Source organism: Apus apus, chromosome 26 (assembly GCF_020740795.1).
Source record: "Apus apus isolate bApuApu2 chromosome 26, bApuApu2.pri.cur, whole genome shotgun sequence".
NCBI classification, from domain to species: domain Eukaryota; kingdom Metazoa; phylum Chordata; class Aves; order Apodiformes; family Apodidae; genus Apus; species Apus apus.
In genome coordinates this window covers 2,171,403-2,187,299 of record NC_067307.1, presented here as the reverse complement: position 1 = coordinate 2,187,299, position 15,897 = coordinate 2,171,403, and the positions used below count along the sequence as shown (strand labels likewise).

Sequence of the window (15,897 nt, the reverse complement as noted above, 5' to 3'; positions counted from 1 at the left end):
GACCAAGCACTGGCTGGACAGTTGGACCCAAAGAGTGGTGGTCACTGGAGTCCAATCCAGCTGGGGACGGTCACAAGGGTGTTCCTCAGGGCTCAGTGTGGGGACCGTTCTGTTTAACATCTTTATGGATGATCTTGATAAGGACTTAGGGTGTATTATCAGTGCGTTTGCAGATGACACCAAGCTGGGCAGGAGTGTTGATCTGCACGAGGACAGGGAGGCTCTGCAGAGAGACCTGGATAGATGAGATTGTTGGGCTGATGTTCATGGTCTGGGCTTCCACAAGGCCAAGTGCTGGGCCCTGCACTTGGGCCACAACAACCCCAGGCAACGCTCCAGGCTTGGGGAAGTGTGGCTGGAAAGGGTCTGGCAGGAAAGGACCTGGGGGTTCTCATCAAATATGAGGCAGTGTGTGCCCAGGTGGCCAGGAAAGACCCTGGCACCCTGAAATGGGATATTAGAGATATTAGAAATGGTGTGGCCAGCAGCAGCAGAGAGGGGATTGTCCCCCTGTGCTCAGCCCTGGTGAGGCCACACCTGGAGTGTTGTGCCCAGTTTGGGGCACCTCAATTCCAGAGAGATCTCGAGGTGCTGGAGCGAGGGCAGAGGAGGGCAGGGAAGCTGGGGAAGGGCCTGGGGAATCCATCTGGTGCAGAAGGCTTGAAGGAGCTGGGGGTGTTTAGTGTGAGGAAGAGGAGGCTGAGGGGAGACCTCATCAGTCTCTACAACCACCTGGAAGGTGATTGCAGAGAGGCTGGTGCTGGTCCCTTCTCACGGGTGAGTAGGGACAGAACAAGAGGGAAGGGCTTCAAGCTGCACCAGGGCAGGGTCAGACTGGACATCAGGAAAAACTTCTTCACAGCAAGAGTGGCCAGAGACTGGGACAGGCTGCCCAGGGAGGTGGTGGAGTCACCATCCCTGGGTGTGGAGATGGTTGAGGGGAGAACTTTGTAGAGCAGGGCTGAGGGTTGGACTGGGCGATCCCAAGGGGCTTTTCCAGCCTGAGTAGTCCTGTGATTCTCTGAGATGGTCAAGAGGTGGGGATCAGGCTGCTCAGGGAAGTCACAAGTGACAGGACAAGAGGGAACAGCCTCGAGCTGTGGCAGGGGAGGCTCAGGCTGGATGTCAGGAAGAATTTCTTCACAGAAAAGTCTCGCCAGGCATCAGTCACCGCCCCGGGGGCGCTTTACGAGTCGCACAGACGCAGCACTGAGCGACAGGGCTGGTTTGAGGGCGGCTGAGCCGTCAGATCAACGGCTGCACTGGACGATTTCGGAGCCTCTTCCCCACCCGCCCCGTCCCGCCTCTCTCGCCCTCTGAGGACCGAGCTTCCCCACCGCCCTCAGCCCGCCCCCTCCGGCAACACCCAATCACCGCTCCCCATCTCCCCGCCTCTCCTCGCCATTCGTCCCCACCCTTGCCAATCACCCCCTCCGCCCCACCCCCGGCGTGACGTTCCCCCGCGGAGAGGAGGGACCCTCCCCGTATCTCCTCTCTGATTGGCCGCCGAGCGGATAGGGCGGGGCAAAGCCCGGGGCGCGGCTTTAAAAGGAGGCCTGGGCGGCGCGGCAGACCCCCCCCGTCCCCAGCCCCGTCGGGTGCGGGCGGGATGGAGCTGAGCTGCGGCGTGGGGGGCAGCGCGGCCGCCCCCCCCGGGGCCCGGGCCCCCTCGTCCCGCCGCCGCCGTCCCCCCGGCAGCGCCCGCGGAGGGCGAGGAGTACGAGAGCCTGCCCAGCGGCGCCTCGCTGGCCACACACATGATGGCCGGGGCGGTGGCGGGCATCATGGAGCACACCGTCATGTACCCGGTGGATTCGGTCAAGGTGGGTGGGGGTGGGAATTTGGGGGGTGGGTGGTGGTGAGGGGGGTGGCTCCCCCGGGACTTGGTGGGTGTGATTTATGGGGGGTGGTGTGTAGGGGTGCAGCGGCGGTGCGGGCAGCTTGGGGGGATGGGGGTGTGCCCGGCGTACCGGGGGGGAGCCGGGGGGTGCGGGGATGTGCTGGGGGTGCGGGGTAGTAGAGGGGAACTGGGGGGTGCACGGGGGTTTGTGCCCCGTGGGTGGGTACACGGGGTGCTGCAGGTGCTGGGGGGTGCGTGTGTAGGGCAGCAGGGGGGGTGCGGGAATGTGCTGGGGTGCGGGGTAGTAGAGGGGTACCGGGGGGTGCGGGGATGTGTTGGGGTGCGAGGTAGTAGAGGGGAACTGGGGGTGCACGGGGGTTTGTGCCCCGTGGGTGGGTACACGGGGTGCTGCAGGTGCTGGGGGGTGCGTGTATGGGGTACCGGGGGGTGCGGGGATGTGCCGGGGGTGCGGGGATGTGTTGGGGTGCGAGGTAGTAGAGGGGAACTGGGGGTGCACGGGGGTTTGTGCCCCGTGGGTGGGTACACGGGGTGCTGCAGGTGCTGGGGGGTGCGTGTATGGGGTACCGGGGGGTGCGGGGATGTGCTGGGGGTGCGGGGTAGTAGAGGGGTACCGGGGGGTGTGGGAGATGCCCGCACGGGGGGTGCACGCGGGAGAGCAGGCGTGGGGTGCTGGGGGGTGCAGGGGTGTGGAGAAGCCTTGCCAAGGGAGTGTTGGTGGTGCAAGCGGAGCCCAGTGTTCATGGGGTGTCGGGGTGCAAGGATGGGGGGGGGGGGGGGGGTAGGTGTGCGGTGTTGGGGTGCACGGGACTCCCCGGCTGGGGGAGTGTTGATTTTTTGGGGAGGGAGCTGAGTTGTCCCAGGTTGTTGTGGAGCTGTGCAGGGAGGTCGTGTCAGGAGCTGGGGGGCTGTGCTGTGGGGAGGCCCCCGGGGTAGCCTGAGGTTTCCGATGGGAGCTGGAGCTGAACACGCACCCACCCACCCTGGACCCTTCCCCACAGCCCCCTCGGGTGCTGCCCAGCTTGGCACAACCCGTGGTGCAAAGGTGTGCCCGGGGCCTCGCTGCTCCTGCAGGCCAAGTCCTTGTGCTGCTGGAGAAGCAGCTCCCTCCACACCCACCCCCCCCCAGGGCAGCTTTTCCCTCCTGTAGGGTTGGAATTCCCAGCCCAGGAGAGAGAAAGCTGGTGGGACAGGGATGGTCTGTCCCTCTGCCCACCAGGATGGCTGCAAGGTGGGTGAGCTTGACCTTCAGTGTGGCCCCAGCCCAAAGGGGAGCAGTGGCTTTCCTCAGGGTAGGGGGGGTGTCAAGGGGGTAGCAGATGTGGTCAGGTTTGGATGCTGATGAGCTGCTGGACACTAACGAGCTCTTGGGGCTGTCGAGGGAAGACTCAGCATCACCAATGTGGTAGGAAGCATCATGGAGGGGATTTCCTCCCTCTCCCCTACCAGCACACTGTTCTGGGTGGCTTCAGAAAGAAAACAAGGTTGGGTGGCTTCAAAAAGAGAAAATAAGGTTGGGAAAAGCCAAACAGCCTCAATAATGTCTTGCTGGTGCTGCCAGATCCTCTGTGTTCTCGTCAGGGAAGGCTGCAAGCAGATCATGGAATGGTTTGGGTTGGAAAGGACCTTCAAGATCACCTAGATCCAACCCCTCTGCATGGGCAGGGACACCTCCTACTAGAGCAGATGCTCTAATTTTTCCTCTTTCCACTGCAGGACTCCCTGAGAGAGTAGAGAGAGGAGAGGAAGTGCCCCTGCTTTGAGGCACTGGGAGGTCTTGCCCTCCAAGGAAGTATTATTGGCTTTTTCCCCCCATGCTTTCCTGCTGGGTCTGTGCTTGCTGGAACTGGCTGGTAGGTTTGGGCACTGTGGATTCCTTCCCCCCCCAACCCTGAGGCACAGGGTTTATGCCCACCCTGTTGCCTCCACACTGGTTCCTTCCACAATCATCTGTGGTGTTTTCTGCCAAGTCATGCTGGAGCAGCCTTGTTGTCACTCTGGACTTGAGGGTGTTATTTAAGAGGAGGGGGGGGGTAAAATTAGAGGAAGAAAACGAAAGTCCTGCCCAGTTTCCTGGTAGCAGGAGGTGCTTAATGAGAAGGTAAAAGTGCTGGGCAGTGAATTCCTCGCTTGCTCCGTGGCCAGCAGCAGTGCCCGTGCTGGGAGAGTGCCAAGGTAATGCCTTAAACTGGGAATAATCCCTCTGCAAAGTGCCACAGAGTGTTTGGAAGCAGATAAAATACTCAGGCTGTCGGCTGGTTGCAGGAAAACTCTGGTGGAGCAGGGCCAAGGTCAGCCCGTGTGTCAGGGGCAGCAACAATCCTGAGGTGCTGGGTGCTGGTCCTTCTGGGAAGAGGTGAGAAGTGACCCCCCAAAGGGGCTTTTTCTTTGTGCTGAGGCTTGTGGGAGCATCTGCCTGTCACTTCACCCTGGAAAATGTGCTGCTCTCCTTCAGAACAGCAGCAAAGCTCCTTCCTGGGTTTGACTTTCTGGGATTGGTTGTGACTTGAGCAGAGCCCATGGGGGAGGTTGGAGGCTGTGGATGCTGCAGGAAGAGGTGTTTCAAGCACCTGCCTCACTCATGCTGTAGAGGAACAGTTTTGGTTCCAGTAAGTGATTTTTTTTCTTTTTCTCTGAAAGAGAAACTGAAAATGTGATTCGGGGAATTGTTGGCTTCAGGCACTTGCACAACTCCTGAGGTGAGGAGCTCGGGGCAGGCTGGGATGGGGGGAGACTCAGGACAAGCAGTTAACATGGTGCTCATAGATCTGTGACAGCAGAGAACGTCCCCAGAGGTGCTCTTGGTGCAACATGTGCTGGGATGTGATGAGGGAGGGTGGAAATCTGGGATGCAGGTGGGAATGTGCCTCCTCCCAGAGCCTCTGGCTGTGATTTCCCTGCTGTGACATTGAGCCTTGCTGGTTCCACCTCTGTTTTGCAGCAGTGTTGCTGTTTCTTTAGGGGCAGATGTGTTACAGGTTCTAGTTAGCAACCTGAAGCTGTAGCTGGAGGCTGGTGATGATTAACACTTGCTGTGGGACTTTTCCTTCTCATGTTAAAGATCCCCTTGCAGCTTCTGCTGTAAATACAAGTTGGCCTTCTGCTGTGGTTGTAGGAAGACACTGGCTGGAACTGCAGGTTTAAGTGTGTGCCAGTGGTGTTTCTCAGAGCACTGAGGCTTGTTTTCTTTTGTAGCTGCTGAAAACAGCTGTCCTGGCAAGCCTGGTCTGTCTGCAAATCAATTTGAGAGATCAGCATGTCAAGGACTTCTTATGATGGCAGTAGCAGGGAGTTTCTGGAGGACTCCCCTGGAGCCTCCTCTTGCTTAAGCCCTTTTTCTGCAAGGCTGCTGGAGCTGTTTTCTCCAGGCAGCTGAAGGAGCTGCCTTGAGGATGTGAAGAACAGCTCTTGTCAGCTAGGAACTAATTGTTGGTGTGAGACAATTTGCTGAGGAGCTGGAGGTGTGCCAGGCTTGAACCTCCCTTCCTTGCCCTGGGTGGCAGTTACAGTAATGACAAGAAGTCCTTGCTTGAGCTCTAGTTCCATTGCAGTCCTCCATGAAAACCTGAACCAGGCTGGTGCAACAAGATGTCTATAAGTGGATTTTTTTTTTTGCATGGTTCCTAAAGGAATGAGAGGTCCTACTGTAATGGGAACTCCTGGGGTGAAGGCTGGGAGAAACATCTAGCCTACATCTGGGGTGCCTGGAGGGGAGGTGGAGAGGAAGGAGGACAAGTAGGACGAGGTTTGTTGGGAGGGATGGAGCAAGTGTTTTCTTGGTGCCAGCTAGGACAGTCAGCTGTGGGGGACCTGTCTTGTGCAAGGAGACTTTGGAGCTTCCCTGCTCGTAACTAAGGTCTTAAAATCCATGAGTGTGAGGGTGGCAGGGCAGGTGAGCTCCTGTGAGCTGTTTTTATCTCAGCTTTGGGGTTAGGGATGCTTGCCTCAGCTTGGGTTTGGTGGTGGGAGGTTCTGCATCCACCTGCCTGGACACAGGTCCAGGAAGAGCAGTTACTCTTGTTCCAGCTGATGGTGTTGGGGTGGTGGAAGTCATGGCTAACCCATCTGACTGACCCCTGCCTTGGCTGGGGAGCTGTTCTAGCTGGAAAACAGCCTTGGCCAACAACAGAAAAGGGAGTTTGGAGCTTGAGGATGGGTTATGCAGCAGTGAAGCCTTCTCCAGTCAGCAGGGTCTGAGCGAGTTGCTGCAGAAATGCTGCTGATTTTTCTAGTAAAAGCTTTCTGTGTTCTGCCTGTCTGTTGCAGGGAGACCAGGCTGGGTGTCTGTCACATGAATGTGCAGGCTGAACTTTGAGAAAGCATCCTGTGTTCAGAGGAGTGGGGGGTGGGGGGAAAAGGGGGGCAAATTGTGTCTGAGCTTGTTTTTACAGTGGCAGCTCCAATCGGTGACCCTTGGCCAGAATATGCAACAACTGGAGACCTGTTTGTGTTAATTAAACCAATTCTAGATAGAGAAGGACCCTGGGGGTTGCTGTGCTCCTGGCAGCAGGCAGGCTGGGTGCTCCCCTGCCCCAAAAAGCACCCAGAAAATTTTAGGAAAACAACAGGTCACCTGAGCAACCTCAAGCTGTGACATCTGCTGTGGCTTCTTATGCCCAAGCTAAAACCAGGGCTACCAGGTTGTGGTTCTCTGTGCACTCCTGCCTTATGCAATGAGGATTAATTTAAGTAGGTGGAGAAGTATTTCTTGGCTGGTTGAAGAGGGGTGAGGCTCCTGGGGAGCTTGCTGGCTGCAGATAATGTGGCAGGAGCTGGCAGGGGGGAAGGACTGCACCGCTCGCAGCGAATCATCGTCGTTCACACCACAGTGAACTTATCCTGGCTGAAGTGAAGCTGAACCTGTTTTCAGTGCCCTGCCTCTTGCCTTGCTGCAGCCACATGGGAGAGCCTCCTGGGTTGGGATGCTCTGGGCTGTTTGTCCAGTTGGTGTCCACAGACCTGAGGAGGTGGAGAAGCCTGTGGCCGCACTGGTGGGGATGCAAACCTGACATGCTGCCTTCTGTGGGGGCTGCTGTGAGCTTCTGAACCCCCTGGAGTGGCTCAGATGATCCACAGAAAAACATAAATTGCTGTTAATCCGTTCTGGTGTGAAAGCAGGATCCTCAGGGAGGGTGCAGATAATTGGAGGTAGCTCCTCAACACAGCAGCACTTGTTGGGCCCCACACAAGTGAGGAGATGCTGCTGCTGCTGCCTGCTTAAATCATACCTCCTGTTCCCAAGGCATCCCGTGGATAGACTGGGGTAAGATCCAGATGTCCTAGGGTCAGTTCTGGAGGCTGAAGCAATGCCTTCAAGTTCCAACTAGCAGAGAGGAAATAAATGAAGCTCCCAGCTGGATGGGGCCAGCTCAGCAGTGGTGGGTCCTGCAGATTCACATGGAGTTTCTCTGTGGCATCATGAAATCCAGCCCCTCCTGACAGTAATTAAGTGATGTCAGTGAGTTTAATAGGATGCTTTGGATGCCAGAAGTTGGGCTACCTTCAGAAATTCATGGTAGAAAAGCCTGTTGAGGGCTTTTAAACAAAGATCATGGAATGGGTTGAGTTGGAAGGGACCTGAAAGATCATCCGGATCCAACCCCCTGCATGGGCAGGGACACCTCCCACCAGCCCAGGCTGCTCCAAGCCCCATCCAACCTGCCCTTCAACACTGCCAGGGATGGGGCAGCCACAGCTTCCCTGGGCAACCTGGGCCAGGCTCTCACCACCCTCACAGCCAAGAATTCCCTCCTCATCTCCAACCTCCATCTCTCTCTCCCAGTTTTCATCCATCCCCCTTATCCTCTCCCTCCCTGCCCTTGTCTGAAGTCCCTCCCCAGCTTTCCTGGAGCCCCTTCAGGCACTGGAAGCTGCTCTAAGGTCTCCCTGGAGCCTTCTCTTCTCCAGGTTGAAGATGCAGGTGAAACCAGCTGCCTGAAGCAGTGGGTGGCTGCAGGTCCCCAGGGCTGGGTGCTCCCTGAAGAGAGACATGGTCTCCTGCTGGGTGTTCCTTGGCTGGCTGTGCAGGAGAGTGGGGTGGCCCTTCCCTGTCTCACCCTGTTTCTCAACTTACCCTTCTAGGAACCATGTTTCCCAATGGAGGGATTAACCCAGCACCCCAAGGGCCACGAGCAGCCCAGCAACTGCAGGAGGGACGAGCTGGGAGTGTTGTAAGCACGAGGCAATTAAAGACCTAACTGTGTTTCTTCACCCAGCCTTTTGAGCAGCTCCATTAGCTGCATGCCCTGCTCATTCCATGCAGAAACAGGAGCAGAGGTTACACTTCCCTCAGCTGAGCTCTTGCCTGAGCACCCTCAGAACCTTTGGCTGTTGCATTGGGAACCTGGATTTAACCTCCCAGGTCTGGCAGATGCAGCCTGGAGAAACAGTGCCCTGGTGTGGGTGCAACCAGGGACTCAATTCTTGACCTCTCTAATGATCTTGGAGACCTTGTAACTCTTTGACTCGTGCTTGTTGGATGCAAGACAAGTAACTGAGGTCTCTCCTTTGTTGCAGACAAGGATGCAGAGCTTGCAGCCGGACCCCAAGGCCCAGTACAGGAGTGTGTATGAAGCTCTGAAGAAGATTGTCCTTACAGAGGGTTTCTGGAGGCCTTTACGTGGGATTAATGTCACCATGCTGGGGGCTGGCCCTGCCCACGCCATGTACTTTGCCTGCTATGAGAAAATGAAAAAGTCTCTAAGTGATGCCCTCCAGCAGGGAGGAAACAGCCACTTGGCCAATGGTATTTTGGGGTGTGGGGGTTTTTTTTGTTGTTTTTTTTTTTCCCCACAAAAATGAAAAGCTTGCAGGTCACAGCTTGTCCTTGCTTCACACTGAGCCTGGCACGTCCTGCTCCTGGAAGAGCTGCCTGCATCCAGCCTGCTCCTGTAAATATCCATATGGGAGGGGGGAGGCAAGGTGAAGATGTAGGTTTGCAGATCTTAACCCACTTTGGGAGTGCTGGAGAAGCAGGGGGAGGTCAGGCAGGTGTGGCACTTACCCTTTCATTGAGGGCTTCGTGCTGGTCACCTTGCTCCTCTGAAACCTCTGCCCTGTCTGCTTGGTGGCTCTCTCTTCCAGAGGGTTGGGCTGGTTGGCAACAGGACAAAGAAGCCCTTCTTGGGTTGGCACCCTGGTGGCACAGTTGGAGCAGCTTCCAAAGCCTGAGTCTGATCTACATTTCTGCTCTGCTCTTGCATTTCTGGCAGAAGGGATCAATGCAGTGGACAAGGGGTGTTGAGATGCAGGCTGCTGGGGGCTTTATGCATCTTTCTGGTGTGGTTGAAGGCATCACCTCAACCTTTTGAGGCCTGAAGTACAGGTTGTTCCACATGTCTCCCTTGGAGAAGGAGGCAGTGTGTCCTCTGTGTGCTCACAGGCTTTGTCAAAAGAATTTGCTCCTCTACCAGGAAGGCTTTTAGGCCCAGGGGGTGTGTGTAGAAGACATTGGTTCCTGGTCCTGGACATCAGAAAGGTCTTCTATACCCTCAGCTGAGTTGGTTGAGTCAAGTGACTGCCACGGCAGGAGTCTGGCAGTCACTTGACTCAACCAATTCAGCTGAGGGTATGGAAGACCTTTCTGCCTTGCTGCTTTTTGGCTAGTTTTGTGCTTTCTGGGGTGGCCTTTCAAGTAGCTACAGGCTCCAAGTGCCCGTGGGAAACCGAAGCGCCGCCTTAATGAGAAATGACCCAAAGTCATTTGGGCAGGAGGGAATTGGAGGTGGAAACCTACATCAAAGGAGAAGGTGTGGCTCAAGAGGCCCATCCTTGAGCCAACTGCAGAATGCTTAATGGCTGGCTGGTTGTGGAGTCTGTGCAATTAGTGTTTAAAACTAGACTGAGTAAAGGGATAAAAATGTTTCATTAGGGATGCGCTGAACTGGTTCTAAGTGGTGCAGGCTGAGGGAAGCCACTGGTTCTGCACAGTCAGAACCTTGTGAGGTGGTGTAGGGAATAGCAAAGGTGAGGGCTGTGATCCTGGGAAGCAGATCTTGGTTTCTCCCAAGGATGGGTTTTTCCCTCCCCTGGCCACGAGCCACGTTGTTGGGTGCTTCCTTGGACTTGCTGTGGAACTGGACTGGGGTCCCCAGGCAGGAGTACGTGGGTGCTGGGTGGGCTGCTGAAGGATTGGGTGCTGCCTCCTCCATGGCAGCGCCCCAAAAAACCCCTCTGCCCTCCTGATTTATTTTAAAGAATGCTTTTGTGTCTTGCAGGTGTAGCTGGGAGTGTGGCCACGCTGCTCCACGATGCCGTGATGAATCCTGCTGAAGGTAACGCCCGGGGCTGTTGGGAGGTGCTGCACCCTCTGCTTTGCACCCTTTGCTTTAGTGACTCTGCCCAGCATTTATTGCCTTCAGGCCAGTGTGAAGGGAGAAACTCTACCTGGTTCTTCTCCCGTGCTTGCCAAGGGCTTGCAGAGCACATGCCTGGTTGTGACTTCCCAGGAAAGCTGGTGTCACCTTTCCCAACGTGATGCCGTTCCTGCTCCACTGGTGCCTCCTTATTGAGGGGGTGGTTTTTCTGAAGCTTTGGGCTCCTCAAAGCTTAGAGGGCTCAGTTGTGGTGTTAGACAAGTGCAGCAGCCCTGGTGTGGCCTTCCTGGGTAGGTCAAGTCTGGCATGGAATAAAACCTAAGAGTGAAGTGCAGCTAAAATGAAGATGATCAGCTGGGGAACCAGCTGCCCTGGCTTAATGTCCTGTGCTTCTGAATTGGCCTGAAGGCAAGTTTTTCTGAAGGGCAAAAAAGTGTCTCAAAGCCCATTAATCAAGTCCTGATGAAATTAATTCCATTAATTGGCCTTTTGCTTAAGTCAATGGAAGTTGTTCTGTTTCAGTACTTGGGGCTGTTGCACTTCCCAGTGTAAAGAACTGATGGAGAGTTATTTAGTGACCTTTCTGCCCTGGTGTGTGGGTGTCTGCACCCAACATCTGAGGGTCCTTGTCTGCCTTTCTAACTGCAGCAGGCTCCAAAGAGACCTTAGAGCACCTTCCAGTGCCTGAAGGGGCTCCAGGAAAGCTGGGGAGGGACTTGGGACAAGGGCAGGGAGGGATGGGATGAGGGGGATGGATGAAAACTGGGAGAGGGAGGTTGAAGTTGGACATGAGGAGGGAATTCTGGAGTGTGAGGGTGGTGAGATCCTGGCCCAGGCTGCCCAGGGAAGCTGTGGCTGCCCCATCCCTGGCAGTGTTGAAGGGCAGGTTGGATGGGGCTTGGAGCAGCCTGGGCTGGTGGGAGGTGTCCCTGCCCATGCAGGGGGTGGGACTGTATGACCTTTGAAGGTCCTTTCCAACCCATTCTATGATTATGTGATAATAATTCCCTTATTAAGCGTGGGGAGAAGAGTGTGCCCATGGAGAGCTGTTGAACCAGGGCTGCCTTGCTTCCATCCCTGTTGGTGTAGAGTTTTTTTTGGGAGAAGCAGAAGACTTGGACAACCTGCTGGTGAAAGCCTGCCCGTAAGGAGCTCACCTCTGCAGTAGGGCCTGGTTTGTGTCACAGCAGTTTGGACTTGAAGTGGAGGTTGGGTCTGGCTGGTTGGGGCTTGGAGCATGGTTTACCCTGGGTGTTGGGATGCCCAAGACCCATCTGCCTTGACCTAATAAGTGGTTCTCTCCCCATGCCTGTCCTGCCTGGACCAGTGGTGAAGCAGCGGATGCAGATGTTCAACTCGCCCTACAAGTCCGTCCTGGCCTGCATGAGGACAGTGCAGAGGACAGAGGGCTTTGGTGCCTTCTACCGCAGCTACACCACCCAGCTCACCATGAACATCCCCTTCCAGGCCATCCACTTCATCACCTACGAGTTCATGCAGGAGCAGATCAACCCACGCCGTGACTACAACCCCCGTTCCCACGTCGTGTCCGGCGCCGTCGCGGGGGCCGTGGCCGCTGCTGCCACCACCCCCCTGGATGTCTGCAAGACCCTCCTCAACACCCAGGAGAACATGGCCTTGAGCTCGGTGAACATCAGTGGGCATCTCTCGGGCATGGTGAATGCCTTCAAGACTGTCTACCAGCTTGGGGGGGTGTCAGGGTATTTCAGAGGGGTGCAGGCACGTGTCATCTACCAGATGCCCTCAACAGCCATCGCCTGGTCGGTCTATGAGTTCTTCAAGTACTTCCTCACCAAGCACAAGCTGGAAAAAAGAACATCTTTGTGAAGGACTTGGAGAGGGTGACCACGAGCCTCCTGTGTCCCCTCTGTCCACGTGCCAGCTCCAGGAACATCCCAGGTTTCTGGTGGCCTCGCAGCTGACGTCCCTCCCTAGGGAAGGAGGGATTCAAGTGCTCCTCAGTCACCCTCTGCCCCCTTCCCTTGCTTAAACAGTGACATAGTTTATAAAAGACTTACAATAATATATTTAATAACTTTATTTTGGAGAAGTGAAATTGCTAAACTGATATTTTTCTCTGAAGAAGTTGGAAGATGTAGTTTACTCCTCCCCAAGGCTTAGGTTAAACAGCCTAAGCTGGGGTTGTTTTTTTTACAGCAAAGAAACAAAAGATCCTGTCACAGAAGTTACTTTTTTAATATAAATATAAAATAGATGGATAATGTTTATCCTTTTATTTTTCTATGTAGGCATTTGGTTTGTTTTTTAAGTACCATGACAGCTAGATGCTGAGCTGTTGAAAAAGGGCTAAATTCTTCCATCCTGTGTAAGGAAGACACAAAAGCATTTATTTTTATAGCCAGGTTGGCTTTAATTATTAGCATTTAACCCCCAAATTGTGGCCTGGGTTCTCCTGGGGATGTCCAGGTACTTGGGAGCCCCTTGAGATGTGCTGAGATGGAAGAGAAGGAGTGGGGACACCACTTTGGGAGGCTGTAGGACACCAAGGAGGGCACCCAGCTTGCTTTTTTGGGGGGGAAATGATCAGTTTTATTTTTTTTTTACAAGGAGATTTTAAAACCAAAATGTAGATTTTAAAGACTAGTATTTTGGGGTTTGCAAACACTTCTTTTTTTTTTTTTAAAGGTACATTTTTATGGTGTGTGATAGCTGAACAGCCTTCATCCTCCCTTAATTTATTCCTGTTTTCTTTCTCACTGAAGCTCTGCTCCTTGCAGGAGTGACCATGCCCATCAGCTGGGGTGGCAGTGGGGGGCACAGAGCTGCTGTGTCCCCAGGGTGGGACCTGGAACTTCTGTTTACAGACCATCTGTGGAGTCACAAAGGTCCCATCCAGGCAGCACCAACCCAGCAGTGAAGACCCTGGGCAACTTCTCTGCAGCACCAAAGCCACGTGCTGGGACAATAACCTGCTCATCCCTGGTGGGGAGGAGAATAAACCAAACCCCAACCTGGAGAAGCTCCTGGTGCCATGGGTTTGGTTTAGCTGCTGAGCTTTCTGGTGGCCTGGGGAGGGCTGGCAGAGCAAGGCCTCCTCTTGGGAATGGCTCTTCCAAACCCAAATGCATCCTTTAGCCAGGTACTTGGGTGATCAGTAGCTAATGAGGGGCCTGGATCTGTTCATAGAAGTCCCAGGACACCAGCTGGTTCATCTCCATCCTCCCTGGAGCTTGTCCTGCCAGCAGCAGCTTGATGGCTCCAGCTGGTGGAGATGGGCTTGTTGGCACTGGAGGGGGTGACTGCCATGGCTGGCAATGTCCCTGTGGTGCCACCAAGCAGAGCTAATCCTTTTCCTCCCTTCCTTGGAGAAGGGAAATCCAAGAGCACCTCTGGGGGTGCTGCACGTGCCTTCTTGAACCTTAACCTTGCACCACTGGAGGTGGTGAAGCTGAGCTTCTTGATGCCTTTTGTTGTCCCTTCAGCTGAATGAATCACTGTGTCAAATGTGTCTTCAGGTGTCAAAAGTTGTGAGCTTGAGGCCTCTGCTCTGGGTGGTGCAGCTGGGGGGAAAAAAAAAGCCCTTGGAACTCTCCCTGCTCGTGGAGATCCTCAGGGCTGGAGGTCTTTGAGCCATGGGTGGCTTTTGATTGACTGGAGAAACTGGAGAGTCTCCTCCAGGAGCCAGAACTGCACAAAATCTTTCCATCACAGGTGGGCACGAACACTTAAGATGAAAATATTGGGTCACTTTAATATGAAAAAAGAGGGAAACTGTAGCAGGTGGAGAGAGGTGACAGCTGCCAGTGTGACCTGGCCAGCTTGGGAAGTGGTCCCCAGTGTGTCATCCTCTTCCTCTGGTCACTTAGCTTTAATGTTTCTGCCTTCTGGATTTACCCCAGGTGTCTGATCAAACCAGAACTCCCACTCTGCAACTGGGAACGTGCCCAGTTGGTGGAATTATTGCAGGGATCTCCTGTGTCTTACAAGTTTCCTGCTGGGGATGGTGCTGGGTCCCCAGGTGGAAGCCCCTTCACCAAAGCTCCTTGTCTCTTCTGGCTTTGCAGTTGGGAAGTTGGAATTTAACCTGGGATGTGAAACATTTTCTGCTGCTTTGTCTGCACCAAACGCACATATAATGGAAGGGGGAGGATGAGTAAATTTTTGCAGTTCCTATTTTTAAATAGCTGTATATTTTGTTGGTTTGGCCTGCCTTGGAATTTGGTGTCGTTTTCCTCCAATGTATATTTAACACTGCAGGAGTTGGTTTGTGAAATGCTGCTACAGTTGTATCACTGGAGCTCGAGGAAATAAAGTTGTTCTGATTTATTTGGGGCTTTTTGGTCCTTTTTAGGCTCGTGTTGGTGGTTTGTCTTAGCTGGGTAGCTGGCCACCGAGGCTGGATCTTTGGAGAGATGGTGCCTTCTAGTGTTGCCTCAGCACTTGGCAGGCTCTTGAGGCAGGGAAAGCCCTTCCTGCTCACAAAAACCAGCCTCCTGGGAGGGGTTTTGCAGCTTGGCAGGAGCTGGTGTCTGTGTCCTGGCCTCACGCTCCTCTAGGAGCCGCTGGAGGGTTTGGAAGCACCATCCTCTTGGCCAGGACTTGCCTCTGGAGCTAACAAAGCAAAGCCACGGGTTGGGGCTTGGTCCAGTAGCAAAGCAAATTCCCCAGACTGGGATTTCTTCCCCCATGCCCAGGGGAAGCTGCTCGTGCTGAGGTTTCCATCCTATTTGCTGCACAACTTGAAGACCCCAGGAGAAGTTCAGGAGCCACAGGCTTTGCCAACACTTGGATGTGCAGGAGCAGAAGGAATTCCTCACCTCTCCCTGGGGTTGGTTTTTCTTTTTTTGGGGGGGGGCTAAAGTTTGCTCCCAAGCCCACCCTCCCTTATTTGTAATGTTCCCAACCCTGGCAGGAGGAGCTGGGATTTTTTCAGCTCCATTTCACCACGAAGAAACCCAGCAGAGCTCAGGTGGTCCTAGCACAAAACCCCCTTTCATCTCTCCAAGCCCCTCTGATTTAAAACCACCCTGGAATTCCTGGGTGTAAATCTCCAGCCTTAAAAAAATCTTGGAGCTGAAGGATTATTTTGGGGAGCAGCCAAAGTTTGGAAGGAGGAGACCATTTTGGGTAGGGAAGAGCAAGTTTGGAGCAGATGCTGAGCCCAGGGAGACAGGAGGAGCTGGTTTCAGCCTCTTCCCAGCGCAGCAAGGAAAAGATGCACCTAAAAATCCTGAAAATGGCCTTTTTTTGGGGGGGTACAGGCAGGGAGCAGCTCTGCCCCAGCCCCTCAGTGGGAATCATAATGCTAATGACAGGGTTTAGCAGCAAACAGGTCCCTGGGGAGGGATGGGGGGGGGTCTGGGCTGGGAGCAGCATCTTCCACCCCGAAGGAAAAAGGACTTTCCTTGCCCAGCTCTTCCATCCTTTCTCTTTTTTCCTTGTCTCTTACTGATCTTCCTTGCAATAAATCCAGGAGGTGCGAGGCCCTGGGGTGGAGAAGAGGCTGTTGATGGGTTTGAGAGACAAGATCAAAAGATAAAAAGGGCTATTTATGCTCAGCAAGATGTTTTTGACAGGTTTCTATTTCTGTTTGCTTCCTAGAGTCAATATTTAATCCCCTCCTTCCCCCTGGGCAGTCAATGTGTGTAGGCCTGGAAGGTGAGAGGTGGAACATCCCTCTGAAACACTAAATGCTGGGGTGGTTTCTTTTAATGAAGGCTGGTGAGGACCCCAAGTTTCTCT

General features: G+C 54.4%; 1 protein-coding gene across 1 annotated transcript; it reads left to right on the top strand.

The window, feature by feature from the left end:
• The first annotated feature begins 1,590 nt into the window (after positions 1–1,590).
• On the top strand, positions 1,591–14,481 carry SLC25A37 (solute carrier family 25 member 37). Its single transcript, XM_051640928.1, is given in 5 exon segments — positions 1,591–1,648; positions 1,650–1,823; positions 8,375–8,603; positions 10,075–10,131; positions 11,501–14,481. Coding segments are annotated over 5 exon segments (1,020 nt in total). The 5' UTR covers positions 1,591–1,609; the 3' UTR covers positions 12,022–14,481.
• The last annotated feature ends 1,416 nt before the right edge of the window (positions 14,482–15,897 follow it).